This window comes from Scomber scombrus, chromosome 4 (genome assembly GCF_963691925.1).
Source record: "Scomber scombrus chromosome 4, fScoSco1.1, whole genome shotgun sequence".
Lineage (NCBI taxonomy): Eukaryota > Metazoa > Chordata > Actinopteri > Scombriformes > Scombridae > Scomber > Scomber scombrus.
This window is the reverse complement of record NC_084973.1, coordinates 31,746,432-31,762,220: the sequence shown is the minus strand read 5'-3', so window position 1 is coordinate 31,762,220 and position 15,789 is coordinate 31,746,432. Positions and strand designations below refer to the sequence as shown.

The 15,789-nt window shown below is 38.2% G+C and overlaps 1 protein-coding gene and 2 pseudogenes across 1 annotated transcript in view; 2 read left to right on the top strand and 1 right to left on the bottom strand.

The window, feature by feature from the left end:
* Positions 1 to 15,789, top strand: part of LOC133978509 (uncharacterized) — a 455,381-nt pseudogene that overhangs the window by 182,453 nt on the left and 257,139 nt on the right.
* LOC133978510 (zinc finger protein 208-like) overlaps positions 1 to 15,789 on the bottom strand; it is a 355,630-nt pseudogene that overhangs the window by 292,483 nt on the left and 47,358 nt on the right.
* Positions 1 to 15,789, top strand: part of eeig1a (estrogen-induced osteoclastogenesis regulator 1a) — a 37,239-nt gene that overhangs the window by 14,621 nt on the left and 6,829 nt on the right. Inside the window, exons 2-5 of the mRNA XM_062416808.1 lie at positions 6,136 to 6,256; positions 7,588 to 7,617; positions 10,156 to 10,272; positions 13,955 to 14,001. Of these exons, the coding sequence (XP_062272792.1) occupies positions 6,136 to 6,256; positions 7,588 to 7,617; positions 10,156 to 10,272; positions 13,955 to 14,001 (315 nt within the window). The remainder of the gene's footprint in view (positions 1 to 6,135; positions 6,257 to 7,587; positions 7,618 to 10,155; positions 10,273 to 13,954; positions 14,002 to 15,789) is intronic.

Genomic DNA, 15,789 nt, shown 5'->3' with positions numbered 1-15,789 from the left:
TCAATAGTCTATCTGACTGATCAATAAATGTGATTAAACTTTGATTAATGTCTCAAAGAGCAGAGAGAGTGTATTTTTTTAAACTTTTACACCACTAAACAGCTCCTATCACACAATATCATGTCTTATTTTACCTACGACATGAAAATATAACATAGCAATAATGATTGAAATATATATTTATATGTAAAGTGAAAATGACAAGAACTTGCAGGGTTTATTGTATAACCATTAGAGCCATCAGTCTTCACTGCTACATCATAGATTTATTGAAGATCAAAACTTTTCTGACATTATTAAAGATTAAAAATGATAGACAGCATGTGAGATTCTCTGCTGCCTTAGTTAGTAACAGAAAAGGTTAATAAAACCTGCATGTGGATGCAGATCTGCATCAAAATATACACATGAAACTGTTTCCCAAAGCTCAAGCTGACGTCCTTATTTCTTATTTTTCCCACAACCTAAAGTTATTCAATAAACCAATAAATCAATCAATAAACCAATAAATCAATCAATAAACCAATCAATCAATCAAACTTTACTTACATAGAAGCTTTCATACAAGATTAATGTAGTTCAAAGTGCTTCACAGTGGATTGACAAGCTGATAATAAGACAGAACAAGTGACGACATAAAGAAAATTAACAATTACGATAAAGGAACAAATGACAAAGAAACAAATTGAGACCAATGCACGCAAGAATTGTAAACAAGTAATAATAAATGAATAAAATACAAAATTATAAGAGGGAATTAAAAAATAAGAGAGGATAAGACATAAAGTTTATTAAAAAAAGTTTAAAAAAATTAAAAAAATCGAGAATTTGGACGTTTTATTTATTTTAAAAATGACTGAAAACAATTAATTGCTCATTTAAAAAAAACAAAAAGCAGATTTCACATAATTTTTTTGTTTATTGACTAATCGGTTAATGTACTAATCGTAGCAGCTAGAGCCATGAGTCAGAGGAGGCACAAAGGTTGCAGGTGCGATTAAAAAACAAATGTCGGAGAGCATCTAAAAACGTCTGAAGCTGAAAGAGAGAGTGTTGGTGTGAGCGTCACCTCCTCCTCCTCCTCCTCCTCCTCCTCCGAGCTGCAGGCGGAGTGGTGGTGGATTGGAGGAGTGTGAGGTTTCCATGGAGCCTGAACAAAGCCATCTGGAGTGAGGAATGTGGTTTGGGAACGTTCCCCTTCGTTCTGCAGGCGGGAGCACCAGTGGTGTGGGAGTCCTGATAAGAGTGGAGAGTGTGCTTATGTTTGTGTGTGTGCCTCACGTGTTTCTAGGGATACACGGATACAAATCATTCTCACCTCTCCTCACTTATTCAGTGTTTGGACTTTAGTTTAGGAGTAAAAAAAAAAAGGTTTTGGGTACATTAAATTTAAATTTTTTTTTAAGTAATTAAAGGTAAAAACGAGTAGTGCAAAGAGACAGGGATTAATATGTAATTTTTAATTAATTAACAATATATAAAACATTAATATAAAATATTAAACATTTTATTTGAACAGCAGTAAACCCCCCAAAATATTAAATTACTACTACTACTATTACTACTATTACTATTAATACTACTACTATTAATACTACTACTACTACTACTACTACTACTATTACTATTAATACTACTACTACTACTACTACTACTACTATTACTATTACTATTACTACTACTGCTACTATTACTTTACTACGACTTCTATATATATACAAACAATAAACTATATAGTTGTAAAACTCATAAATATACAGCAGTAGTAAAACCGTCACAGACACAATAAAGATGCACAGCGGCTCATTTTAAATCCAAAGTAAAGAGAAATTGGTGTTTTATTTTCTATTTTTAATTGAAGTGTTTGCTCAGACTTTTACTTTGAAAATTGATGAAAGGACAGAAAAGCAGTAAAGTGGCAGAAATCACGCGGCACGTTGTGGAGGAGGCGGTGGATAATGGTGAGGGGGGAGGGGAGTGTAAGGAGCAGCTGCTGCTGGTTTAGACTATAGTGTGTGTGTGTGTGTGTGTGTGTGTGTGTGTGTGTGTGTGTGTGTGTGTGTGTGTGTGTGTGTGTGTGTGTGTGTGTGTGTGTGTGTGTGTGTGTGTGTGTGTGTGTGTGTGTGTGTGTGTTATTGTTGCTGCACGTGTGTCACTTGCACCTTCTGTCATTCTGTTAACCCACAAACTGCCTCATGTATCCTCTGAAAATTAAATAGATGAACTATAATGAAAATAATTGTAATAGAAATACTGTCATAAAGTTAAAGAGGATGAATTGATTTATAGTTTAATGATAATAGCTGGCTTAATTAGTTTATTGATGCATCAGCACCCAAAAATCCAGTATTAGTATTAGTGAGGCTCTAGTTGCTTTATTGGAGAAGATCTTGGTCCTGCAAATAGGTCAGTGACAAATAAGGGTCGGCGAGATGAGCAATTCAGAAATATGTTAAAAACTAGTTTTAAAAGCAGAATCAGGTTTGTTAAAATGAACATTTAGTATTTTTGTTGGTTTTATATCATTTGAAATGACATTTGCACCATTTTTTAACCAAAAGTAAGACCGAATGCTCCTGGAAATGTCAAATGGTGTAACCACAAAATAATGATGAATATTAAATGTTTTAACCACCTACAGTGTATTTAAGTGGACTTATACTAATAATTACTTCATTTAAAAACATCAAATGAAAAGAAATTATTTTGAAGTGTTTCTACATTTAAACTTTAAAGCATTTTGTCAATATTGAGCAGGAATACCCTAAAAACAACCATTTTTTCTGAATATGTTTTGACAAATTTGTTAAAAAACATGGCGTTGCATTGAAAATGTGGATTATATTTATTCCACATTATAGTCCACTTTTTCCCCCCCTGTGTATATAATCACATTTTTATGAAAACATACTGGTTACACCAATTGACACTGGGTTGCAGAAATGATCAGTAAAGAAAATACAGTTTACATCTCATGTGAAGTTTGAAGATGAATTATTGGGTGGTCGGTGAGCTGCAGAGCCGAACTTGTACTTAACCTAATTTTCCAAAGTAGTTTCGATGGAAACAACCTGCTCGTTAGTATGAAACATTTCTCTTTTAATCATAGACTGTATATCAGAAATGGACGTAACATCCGTGACATCACCCATTGGTTTGTGGACTGCTGCTCGGAGGCCAATAGTATCAGATCTGGGCAGCGCAATTTCAGGTGCATGCTGGGAAAAATAACACGGATTCTACTTATATGGGCATCAGGAGGGGCATGAGGCGCCCTCCTGAACCTGTGAACCAATCAACCTGTCAATCACGACATAGCCACGCCCTAATGCATACCCTGCTTTATCGTCACATATAAAATCAGGGAGGCCAAAATTTCACAAATGAACATCATACTGCATTGAAGAAGGCTTTAAACTAGCGATTGAGACCATAAACACATTTTGAAAACGTTTACTGAGGTTAGAAATCAAGTGAGAAGGTGGTGAATTCTCCATTGACTTGTATAGAGACGGAAGTCCTTTTGACACCAAAACGGTCGCCCCCTGGTGGCCTTTTGATAGAATGCAGTTTTAAATTACTTCCGCGTTGGCCTCATTTCAGAGGACCAGAACTCCCCACCTGCTTTTAATTAAACCTTCCACCTTCAGTCTCGCCTCAACATGAAGCACTCAGTCTGTGATTTATATGTGTTGGAATAAAAGAGGCGTCACGCAGTTTAAATGACTTCAGAAACTGTTCAGCTGATCTATTTCTCCTCAGCGTGGTGTTGGACCGAATCCAATAAAAGTTCCTAAATGAGCAGTTTGCCATTAAAGAGGAAGACAAGAAAAAAACCTCAATTACTCTGCTTTTACTGTGTGATTGACAGCACATTTAAACAAGACGGTATTTAACTGAACTGTTTGGTTAACAAAATGATGGTCATTGAAAAAACAGAGAGGGGTCTTGTAACCTGGAATTAATGACGGCTTTGTGGTGATTTCTTTTTCCCAGACTACTGTGAGTTTTTAGCACTAAAGATGTTCATAATTAACTATAAATAACAGTTGGATTATTTCTACACATGCTGAAAGACTTGTTTTAAGGCACAGGGATCTCAATGGTGGTCTGTAGCTTGGTCTACCACTTTGGCTCAAACTGAAATATCACAACAATTTGATAAGTTTGCAGGCATTCGTGTTCCCCAGAGGCTCAAAAGTACTTCAGTGGTCCCCTGACCCTTCCTCTAGGGACTTGTGGTTGAGTCTTGTGGAGATGACTCAACTGTTTTTGGATGGATTTCCATGAAATTTGCTTCAGACATTCATATTTTTATAACCAAATTCCTGCAAAAACTAAAGACAATCCAGTCAGACTCGGTTATACTTTGTTTTTAGAGCTAATAAGTCAATTTGATCATATTAACACTCTTAAACTAAGCCTTCGTATCTGCTAAATATCAACATGTGAACATTGATATTGTGAGCATGGGCATTTAGGCTGCATTCATACTGATAAAAGGCCTGCTTTTATATATCTATAATGCAATAAGTATGATCCAGGAAGTTGAGTTGGAGCTAGAGATTAATGCATTTAAAGACTTATCAGATGCTAGATCGCCACACAGCTGTCTGGAAGGTTAACACGGAGGCGTCAGTGGAGGCGTCAGTGTCGGATGATGTTTTGCAGCGCAGAGCTCATGTCGGTCTGAACGCCACAGCTAGCACGCCTGTAGACTCTCGGTCTTGTTCTATTTTAAAATATTCCTCTTTACTTGACCTTAATTTGTTGACTAGATTTTGAAGATTGCAGCTCTTTAGCTCAGCTCTGTAATGACTGTCAGCAAGGGCGTATTACTCCGAGCTTAAAGGTCTAATTGTTGGCTTAGAAAGTTTGGTATAAGAATAGAAAGGTCACTAAAAGTACATATCACCCCTCAAAGACAGAAAAAACATTTTTAGTGTCTGATTTTACAACATGTGAGGCTGCAGAAAAACTTGATTTCGACAACAATCTGGACAATGCATGCCATAAGTTCTTTATCAAGCAAATGAAGTTGCCTCTTTTTCAGCACATACCACACAAATCTGGAGACACATTCCTCCTTTCCTCCTTGTTGCTGCTGCTGCTGCTGCTGCACACAGCAACATCTCCTAATGACATTTCTTTGGGAATGTTCTTGAACCTGCCAGTCACATCAGCTTTTGTTTTCAGGAACAAACAGATCAGTGAACGCCGGTTTGTTTTTACACCTCCTGTCTGTTTTTCCCACCACTTCACCAGGATACACGGACACTTAAAGGCATTTTAAACAAGGCGAATTGTGTTTTCGTAGAGGTTTCCTTGACACGTTTGACTGCCAGAGGAAAAGCTTGAGTGTCAAACTGGTTTACATGTTGGTAATGTTATCAGATGATTGGCTTTGAGGTCACTTGGTGGCTCCTGTAACCAAATGGTCACCAGTTTTTTGACAAATGCTGAATGTCTACCCACAAAATCATTGAATAAATCATCAAAAAACTCTCCTCAGTGTCATAACAAGCCATGGGAATGAGCTCGGTAATCCAGTTAGTTTTGGAAAAACTTGCTCACAACATGTTTTCTCAGAACTCTTCTGTTAAATCTGATCCTCAGCGGACAGACCGGTCATGAGGCTGTGAGACAGAGTGGAAAAAACTCGTCCTGATGTCGGAGGACACGGTGAATCAAAACCGCACGTTGCCAAGTATTTGACAGTGTTTTGGGTTTGACCTAAATGTCAGGAAATGTTTGGGAATAAGAGTTCTTGTTTAGCTGTGTATAAATAGACTCTTTGTTCATGTTGTCGTATAACAGCTGTAATGCGTCAACTTTACCGTTAATTTCCAGTGTTATGGATCATATTCATCATTACACAAATTAGTTGTGACTCAGAAAGCAAGAAAGCAGAAGTAGTCATCTTTCAGTTCAACTTTGCAATATATCTGTGCAGTATCAATCTCACACATTATTATCATTCTGACACTACAACTATTCCTCTTGTTTATACTGTTACTACTTTTATTAACCCTACTCTCCATTGTGGGATTAATAAAGGATTATCTTTATCTTATTGGAAGTGCGAGGATGCAGAAATACCGACATATTCATCGCTGTGTTTTCTCTGCCTTACAGACAGGAAGTTCAAGAAAACTGTGTCCGCTGGAGGAAGACGTTTACCTTCGTTTCCAAAATGAGCGCCAGCCCCCACACCGGAGTCCTGGATCCTTCTGTCTGCAGAGTGTCGGTCAGGAAGGTACGAATGTCAAAGTGTCTCGGGCAAGGAAAACAGATTTGGTCTTAATGGGTGAAACATTTGTGTTATGAACAGACAGTCTGAGTTTGTGTACGAGGAAAGACTCTGATTGTAAATATAATACTAAAATCAACTAAAATTAAATGTATTACTAAAACAAAATTGATACTCTCTTCACTATTTGTCCATATTAATGCCTATGGATTGTTAAAGGCCAGGTGTACCAATACTTTTGTCCATATAGTGTATCTTCGTGAGTGTCACATGACTGTCTTTTACATTAGTCATGGAGAAGTTTACTTTTAGAAAGATGTTTTGGATTTTTTCATGTCAAATATTCCCTCTTTATTTCTGTCTCAGTGCTGCTCTGATGACACAACGCTGGCAGCTTGGATTCATACTTTCCTAAATTTGAGTAGTTTTTTTTGTCAGCTGATTTTTTGACAGCAGGGCTTGAGGCTCACTCTTTTCCTCTTTGGTAACATTTTAGTGAATTAAACTTGGCTACAAACAGAGCAGAACATGCTGTCTCATATCTTGGTGGCCTTGATTATGTTAATCTCACCAATGCACCAATCTCCTCATCAACAGGTGACATTTATCTGGCTGAAACAAACAAGTTCAGGCAGTTAAAAGAGTTGTTTGAATCCAACTTTGAAACACTTGTATGAGCAAATCTCACAGAAGAAAGAAAGTCAGATAGTTTTAGGATAAAAATACAAATTTGTGTTTTTGTCAGCTGATTTCTGACAGCAAGCTCTTTTGTATGAAATTATGAGTTTTTAAACGTTTTTATGAATGAAACTCAACCTACAAAGGAGCAGAACAGGTGGCATTATATATGGCTTAAACAAGTAATATAACCACAAGTTTGGGCAGTTGAAAGAGTTGAAAGAGACTCTAACGAACAAACCTCTCAGGAGAAAGTCTGAGTTTAAAGATAAAAACAACCTCTTATTGAGTCAGAAATGTTGGTTATATTGTTTTAAACCTGTTTGGTCAGATTTAAAGTCTTGTTTTCTTATTTGTTTGATTCGATATTTGCTCAAATTCTGTTAAAATTCTAGTACAGTTTCTTTTTAATGCTGCCACAGAGCTGCAGGTACAACAGCATGAAGAGTCCTGAGACGCCCACAGGAATGCCTGCAGGGTGTTATCATGAATCCTACTGATGCTAAATATCCCATGTGAACTACGCAGTAACCATGAGTGTGGTCCTCAGCCTGTAATTTCAGTAACTCGGTGGAGCCCTGTAATTGGAAGCCAGTGTAATATAAATTTGGATCAGTTGGATCACAGCATTCATTACTGTCTTCCTGTTTTCTCTGCAGGAACTCAAAGGAGGAAAAGCATATACGAAGGTAAGAGCCTCCCGGTCGCTTCACCTCTCAGGTCCGTAAACACACAGAAACAGTTACAGATGAGTTTTTTGCATACCTGTAATGCCACATTGTGTAAATATTAGCATTTCATCGCAGCACAAGCTGGCACAAACATTAATCAGAAACTCGTCCTCCTTCTTACATTTGCCTTGGATCTGCAAAACATCCTGCCTGACGCCTCTCTTACCGTAACGTTGGGAATCCCTGACCGATGAGTCACGTCTCGTGAGTGAAACTACAAGGTCTAGCCCCTCCGTGAAGATGAAGTGTCGTTGATCGGTGGACGTTGTGGCACGACAGGAACCGTTTCCTCTGTTTTCGCCCGTTCTCCATTTAGATTTCCTTTCAGCTAAATATACCTCGTTTCCCTCCTTAGAAGTCGGCTTCCTTTTTAAACGCACACCTATGAAAACAGAAGCTCTTAAAGAAAGGGAAACCCGGAGAATGAAGAATGGGAACCTTTCGCTCGCTAGACCTGTGGAGTTAATTTAAAATAACATCACAACTGTAGTGCAAACAAAGACAAACTTTGCACATGGAGAGAAGCTGTGAGGGTTGTTTTTAAAAGATAACAGTGATGAAAGTTTTCTTATCTGTGAAATCTGGTGCTGTACTAAATCCCTGACCTACAGTACAAAGTTAAATGTAACACAACTTTTACAGGTACCAAGAATAATACTTCCTCATATCTAAAATCTTATGTAAATTCAAGTACAACACTGTTTTAACTACTTTTTTTTTTTTACACGTGCAGTAGTACTTCCGAAGACTTGTAAAGTCATTTTGATGAGTAACATTGGTGGAGTTTGCTTTCAAAGTATAGTTAAGTCCTCTTTTGGCAATATTCTCCCAAAAATCTACCCATCTGATATATACATTTAGATTCCCACTCTCAGGAGCACAGAAATGGTGAAAATCTATCTACACAATTCAGTATTGTATAGTTATCAGTCTTCTTTAGAAGCATAGTAGAGATTTCTGACACAACCTCACCTACTTCCAAGGTGCATGGAGAAGGGAGAAGTCTTAAAAAAGTCAAAGCTACAGCAACACTTGTAGTACAGAACAACTTTATTATTATTATACCAACACGTCTCAGCTTACGGTCTTTATCAGTGTCGTCATAAAACACATAACATGCACTATTTAAATAGAATAGTTAAAAAGAAGGAAAAATGTACAAAGCTTAAAAAAACCAATTATGTGCATCCTGATATGTGGGTCAATGACGTATAAGGATTTGCAACAACTCAATTGTAGAATAATAAAAACAAGCATATCTAATGCAGTAGTTCAAACATTCAGAATGTTGTGTACCTGAAAATTCATATTACAATTTAAAAGTGATTTTAGTGGGTTTTATAAGATTAATTGGCACTGGCCTTAAAAAAAGTCATGTGGTGCGACCATGATTCATCTTGAAATTAACTAATTTACTTAACACGCTTCACATCTTTTTTTTTTTTTACAAGTTTTCAGTAATATAAAGTGTTTGGAAAAAAAGTATTTGCATTTTTTTTTTTTTTTTTTGTAAATGATGATTTTTTATTTATATAAGATATTTCAAGATGAATCATGGTCGCACCACATTACTTTTTTTTAAGGCCAGTGCCAATTAATCTTGAAAAACCCACTAAAATCACTTTCACATTGTAATATGAATTGTCAGGTACACAACATTCTGAATGTTTGAACTACTGCATTAGATATGCTTGTTTTTATTATTCTAAAATTGAGTTGTTGTAAATCCTTATACGTCATTGACCCGTGTACTTGTCAATGCGGTATCTACCAAGATGGGTTGGGTTTATGGTCATGTGACTTCAGGCCAATCATTAAAGGGGAGTATCCAATAAGAGACAAGGGGTGATCCCCAAATTTGGTCCATAAACCAACAGAGAGGTGGTGAAACTCGAGTTAATACAGAAGTGCATATATAGTCATACATAGTTTCAGTAACAATTTTCTAACATGTATAATGTTTGTCGAAATAAATGAATGAATGAATTCACTTTACAGAGATGTCACAGACATATTCTGTGTCTGCTCTTTCCCAAAGAGTCATTCAGGCTATTTAAGTTAAAGTATTTCAATCCAAGATGCTGTATTAAGAGACTGTTACGTCTGATGGGAAACTGTAAAATGTGACCTGTCTAACTGTAGTACACACCTGAAGATTATCCAGAAGACTAAAAACCACCTTGGATATATATACGAACAACGATCATTTGGTTTTCCTTCACCACTTTAAGTCACTTTTAAACTTTAAAAATACATCTCCCCTTTACTCTCTTGTCTGGTTTTGACTGAATTAAGTGTGTTTTTTTGCACTCTGTCATCCACTGAACTTCAAAACGCTCTGTGACGTTAAAGATGTACGAGCGGCTCGTCCTGTTAAATGATGGGTGTTGTGGGAAAAACTCATCTTTCTAAACATGTGTTAGTGAAAACCTTCCATTAGCGAGTCTACAATTACTCCTCCTCTTCTTCTTCTTCTTCTTCTTTCTCCTACCTCAGCTGGGCTTCACAGACCTGAACATGGCGGAGTTTGCAGGCTCTGGCTCCACTGTGCGCTGCTGCCTGCTGGAGGGATACGACACCAAGAACACACGGCAGGACAACTCCATACTGAAGGCAAGGACACCTGTGTTCAATGTATTTGGTTGTATTTTCTCCCGTTTGCATTTGAGTTATTTTTTCTAAATGTTATATATGGGTTGTCAAACTTCTCTATTTAACATTAGTTTTGTCTTTTATAATTTGCAGTGTGGAGCTCTCAGGTTGGGCTGTTACTAATGATTATTTTAATGATTAATAGATTAGCTGTTTGGTCTAAAAAATGTCTTAAAATTGTGAAAAATGGGGGTCAAAGTCTAATGTGACGTCCTCATATATTGTCTTTTGTCCCAACTAACAGTCATAACCCGAAGGTATTCAGTTTACTGTCATAGAAGAATAAAGAAGACATTTGTCCCCCCTAAAAAATTGATTATCAGAATAGATGCCAATTAATCAATCATTGCAGCTCTACTCTCCAGGGCCATCGTGATGTTTGTTTTGTCCAAAGAGGAAATTATATTAACCCCATAAAGAAAATGACAGATGGATTTTTGTCCCGCCAGATTTAAACAAGAACGTTAATGTGCCCATAAATTTAAAAGGTCCAAAACGCCCAAAGCAAGCTTGATTATTAACCCTGAGGCTTTGACTTTTTGACATTTTGACCTTTTTATATTGATTGCTTCCACTCCACTCTGTCCCTTTGTCATGCAAGAACTGATGATGGGTTTTTGTCGAGATACTTTGTTGTTGTTTTTTTTTTGCTTAATACATGAATTTGTTTTTTGTCATTTTTATCATAATAATCTTAAAACAATAAAGTAGCAACAGTTTCCTTTTATGAAGCAGTTCGCTCAACTTCGATGTCATGTAATGAAGATTTGAGTTTTGTCGGCAGTATTTAGATTGAAAGTAGAAACACAAGGAGGAAGGAAAGAAGGAAGGGAGGGAGGAAGGAAGGAAGGAAAGAAAGAGAAAGATAGTAAAGAGAGAAGGAAGGGAAGAAGGAAAGAGGAAGGAAGTAAGGAGAGAAGGAAGGAAGGAAGGAAAGGAAAGGAGTAAGGAGGGAGGGAGGGAGGGAGGAAAGAAGGGAGGAAGGAAAGGAGGAAGGGAGGGAGGAAGGAAGGAAGGAAAGAAAGAAAGAGAAAGATAGTAAGGAGAGAAGGAAGGGAGGAAGGAAGGAAAGAAGGATGGAAGGAGGAGGGAGCAAAGAAAGAGGGAAGGAGGGGAAGAACAAAGGAAAAATTAAAGAAAGAGGGAGGAAGGAAGGAAGGAAAGGAGTAAGGAGGAAAAGAGGAAGGAAAGGAGAAAGGAAAGGAGGAAGGAAAGGAGGAAGGAAGGAAGGAAGGAAGGAAAGAAAGAGAAAGATAGTAAGGAGAGAAGGAAGGGAAGAAGGAAAGAGTAAGGAGAGAAGGAAGGAAGGAGTAAGGAGGGAGGGAGGGAGGGAGGAAAGGAGGAAGGAAGGGAGGGAGGAAGGAAGGAAGGAAAGAAAGAAAGAGAAAGATAGTAAGGAGAGAAGGAAGGGAGGAAGGAAGGAAGGATGGAAGGAAGGAAAGAAGGATGGAAGGAGGAGAAGAACAAAGGAAAAATTAAAGAAAGAGGGAGGAAGGAAAGGAGGAACAGTCAAAAGAGCTGAGTGAAAAGTTACCGTTACCAGAAAAAGAAAGAGACTTATTTTAATGTCACTTGCAGAAGTTGAAGCAGTTTTTTTCCTTCTTTTCTCTGTGAGTGAAGCAGAGTAAGGAGGGAGGGAGGGAGGAAAGGAGGAAGGAAGGAAAGGAGTAAGGAGGAAAAGAGGAAGGAAAGAAGGAAGGAAGGGAGGGAGGAAGGAAGGAAGAAAAGAAAGAGAAAGATTGTAAGGAAGGGAAGAAGGAAAGAGGAAGGAAGTAAGGAGAGAAGGAAGGAAAGGAGTAAGGAAGGAGGAAGGGAGGGAGGAAGGAAGGAAAGAAAGAAAGAAAGAAAGAAAGAAAGAAAGAAAGAAAGAAAGAAAGAAAGAGAAAGATAGTAATGAGAGAAGGAAGGGAGGAAGGAAGGAAAGGAAAGGAGTAAGGAGGGAGGGAGGAAAGGAGGAAGGAAGGAAAGGAGGAAGGGAGGAAGGAAGGAAGGAAAGAAAGAAAGACAAAGATAGTAAGGAGAGAAGGAAGGAAGGAAGGAAGGAGAGAAGGAAGGAAGGAAGGAAAGGAGTAAGGAGGGAGTGAGGGAGGAAAGGAGGAAGGAAGGAAAGGAGGAAGGGAGGGAGGGAGGAAGGAAAGAAAGAAAGAGAAAGATAGTAAGGAGAGAAGGAAGGGAAGAAGGAAGGAAGGAAGGAGAGAAGGAAGGAAGGAAGGAAGGATGGAACGAAGGAAAGAAGGATGGAAGGAGGAGGGAGCAAAGAAAGAGGGAATGAGGGGAAGAACAAAGGAAAAATTAAAGAAAGAGACTTATTTTAATGTCAGTTGCAGAAGTTTTTTTTTCCTTCTCATCTCTGTGAGTGAAGCAGATCCTGATTTATTCACGGAGGAGTCGAAGCTCTTTCTCTCTGTAGCGCCACCTGGAGCTCATCCACGCAAACTGCTCCGTGTTGTTAGGAGCCTAAACAGTCCTGAGTAGTTCTGTCATCTCATTCCTCTCACAGGAGATGTGCGTACTTCATACGTCAGTAAAGCTTTAACTGGGAATTTACTCGGAGCTTTTACGGTTATTATTTTATTTTTTTATGATTACTCAAGAAGCCAAAAAGCTGTTTTAGATGAAACATGTTCATCCTGACTGCTTCATAATAAACCTGCAGGACAGAAATGTTTTAGAGTTTGAGCTGTTTTCGTTTTTTTAACCCTCACATACTGTTTATATTCAGATGTATCCACATTATCCCTTCATAATTACTCTCTTAAATGATTAATGAATGCCTCATCAGTCACGGGTAAATGTGTGATTAATCCTTAAGGAAGCTTTCGGAGAGCAGAGATACTTTATTCTTCAGTTTTTATGCTTTTTGTTAATGAATAATCATTATTCCAATCACACCTATGTTACATAGAGCAGGGGAACATGATGAGTTCAATGAATTATATTAAATGTGAAGAATGCAACTGTAATTTATGGATGTTTTAATTAAATCCTTTCCTTCCTTCTCTCCTTACTTCCTTCCTCTTTCCTTCTTCCCTTCCTTCTCTCCTTACAATCTTTCTCTTTCTTTCCTTCCTTCCTTCCTCCCTCCCTTCCTTCCTTCTTTCCTTCCTCCTTTCCTTCCTATATGGGTCAAACACACGACAAAAATGTGTAGCAGCTGCATACAAATGTTCATAAGAAGTTGAAATATTTCCTTTTTTTGTATATTCTGGGTCACATTAGGAGAAGTCGTCAAATTTAAGGCTAAATTAAATGTCAAAATGGGTCAAATTTCATCCTGAACAGGGTTAAATGAACTTGATCATGTTTTAATCAGCCTCCTGTGATGTAGACAGATATAACTCTGATATACAGTATGTTGATTTAACCGCCGTGCAGGTGTCTAATCAGGTTCACAGGAAAGGAAACAGGAAGGGGGAAGGAATACAGTGCGGCACGACAAAGGAAAAAAAAGGTTTCACAACTACAGAAAACAGATTTAATAGATTTTATCATTCTTGGCAGCGTTGAGTTTGAAAAAGGTGATAATTCACATATTTTCGGGCCGTAAAACTAATATTTTTGTCACTTTCAGCCTCATACATACTTCCTGCTGTTTTTCTTTGGAGATTAAAGAAATATCTTTTTTCTTTTTTTTTCTTTAAAGGTGATCATCGGGATGACCCTTCTGTCTGGAGATCCGTGTTTTAAAACGTGAGTAGTTCAAGTTTTTGGTACTTTTAGGGATATATAACCATGTGTGTGTATATATAGGGAAATATTATGTGTATATTTATATTTGTGCATTATGTATATAGCCATTTATTGTAGATGTTTTGTGCTTGTTATGAACACAGGGATCTATCGAGCTACTGATGTAAAAAGGGTCGGTGTTATAAAGCAAATGCTTCCGCCGACACTTTCAGTCATAAAACTGCTTTATTAATATATATTTTTGTAATTGTTTCTAATGGAGATGAAGGACAAGGAACAAGATTATTTACTTTATCTCTACATGTGTATTTTGGCGCTTTACCACTACACAGTTCCAGCACGGCTCGCCTCGGCTCGGTACGGTTCCAGGACAGACCTTTTCCATTACAAAAAAGTACCTACTCAACGTGGGCGGGGTCGTCATAGCACGGCTCTGCGAAACTGCCGTAACTTCGTTTTATATGCGACACAAAACACATAAACAATGGAGAACATGGAGGCAGTGGGGTACTTGCTGCTGTTTGTGGCTTTCTGTCTCACACAAAGCAAGAAAATTGAGCCGTATGGCTGTAACTATGGTAACGCTGTTGCTGGTATTTTAAAAATGCCGGGTTTGAGTCTTATAGCGGCTCATGACTCTTCCAGTGACTCTCTGACCAATCAGTGGCCGGCAGTCTGGTGACATCACATTTAGTATCGGCTCGGCTCGCTTGGAACCTCACCAGAGCAGGTACTAAAAAAGCAGCAGGTACCAGGTACTTTCCCTAGTGGAAACACACAAAAAAACCGGGTCAAGGCGAGCTGGAACTGTGAAGTGGAAAAGCGCCATTTGAGTTTAATGACTGAAATAAACTAAACTAATGTACAGGCTTTCATCTGTACGTCTTTTTTCATGTCACAGATGTTTTTTATTTCAGCCTCGTCTTATTAAAAGTGTTTGATGCATGTTGTCTGACAATTTGGAGTCATTTTTTGTGTGTTTCCCTGCAGCCCCTGTTCTCAATCTCTGAGTTTAAAATACATTTATAAGTTGGTATACTACAGATGTTCTGCACATCTGTTAAACTGAAGATTATCCTAGGTAGTTTTTGTGCTGATTCTGACAAAAAACCGGTAGAAAAATACATTTTATTTCTCTGCTATGGCATCAAAATTCACCCAAGAGGTTTCTGTTTGGACAAATATATAAAAATATACTCAGAACTTTCATGCATCTCATCATTGTTGTTTAATCCAACTCAGGTGTTGGAGTTGTGCATGAAATTTAAGACATTAAACCCTCCTGTTGTCCTCAGGTCAAGGAAGGACAGGAGGAAAGGAGGAAAGAAAGAAGGAAGGAAGGAAAGGAAAGGAGTAAGGAGGGAGGGAGGGAGGAAAGGAGGAAGGAAGGAAAGGAAAGGAGTAAGGAGGGAGGGAGGTAGGAAAGAAGGAAGGAAAGGAAAGGAGTAAGGAGGGAGGGAGGAAAGGAGGACGGAAGGAAGGAAGGAAAGGAGTAAGGAGGACAAGAGGAAGGAAGTAAGGAGAGAAGGAAGGGAGGAAGGAAGAAAGAAGGAAGGGAGGGAGGAAGGAAGGAAGGAAAGAAAGAAAGATAGTAAGGAAGTGAAGAAGGAAAGAGGAAGGAAGTAAGGAGAGGAGGAAGGAAGGAAGGAAGGAAGGAAAGGAGTAAGGAGGGAGGGAGGAAGGAAAGGAGAGAAGGAAGGAAGGGTGGAAGGAAGGAAAGAAGGATGGAAGGAAGTGAGGAAAGAAGTATGGAAGGAGGAGGGAGCAAAGAAAGAGGGAAGGAGGGGA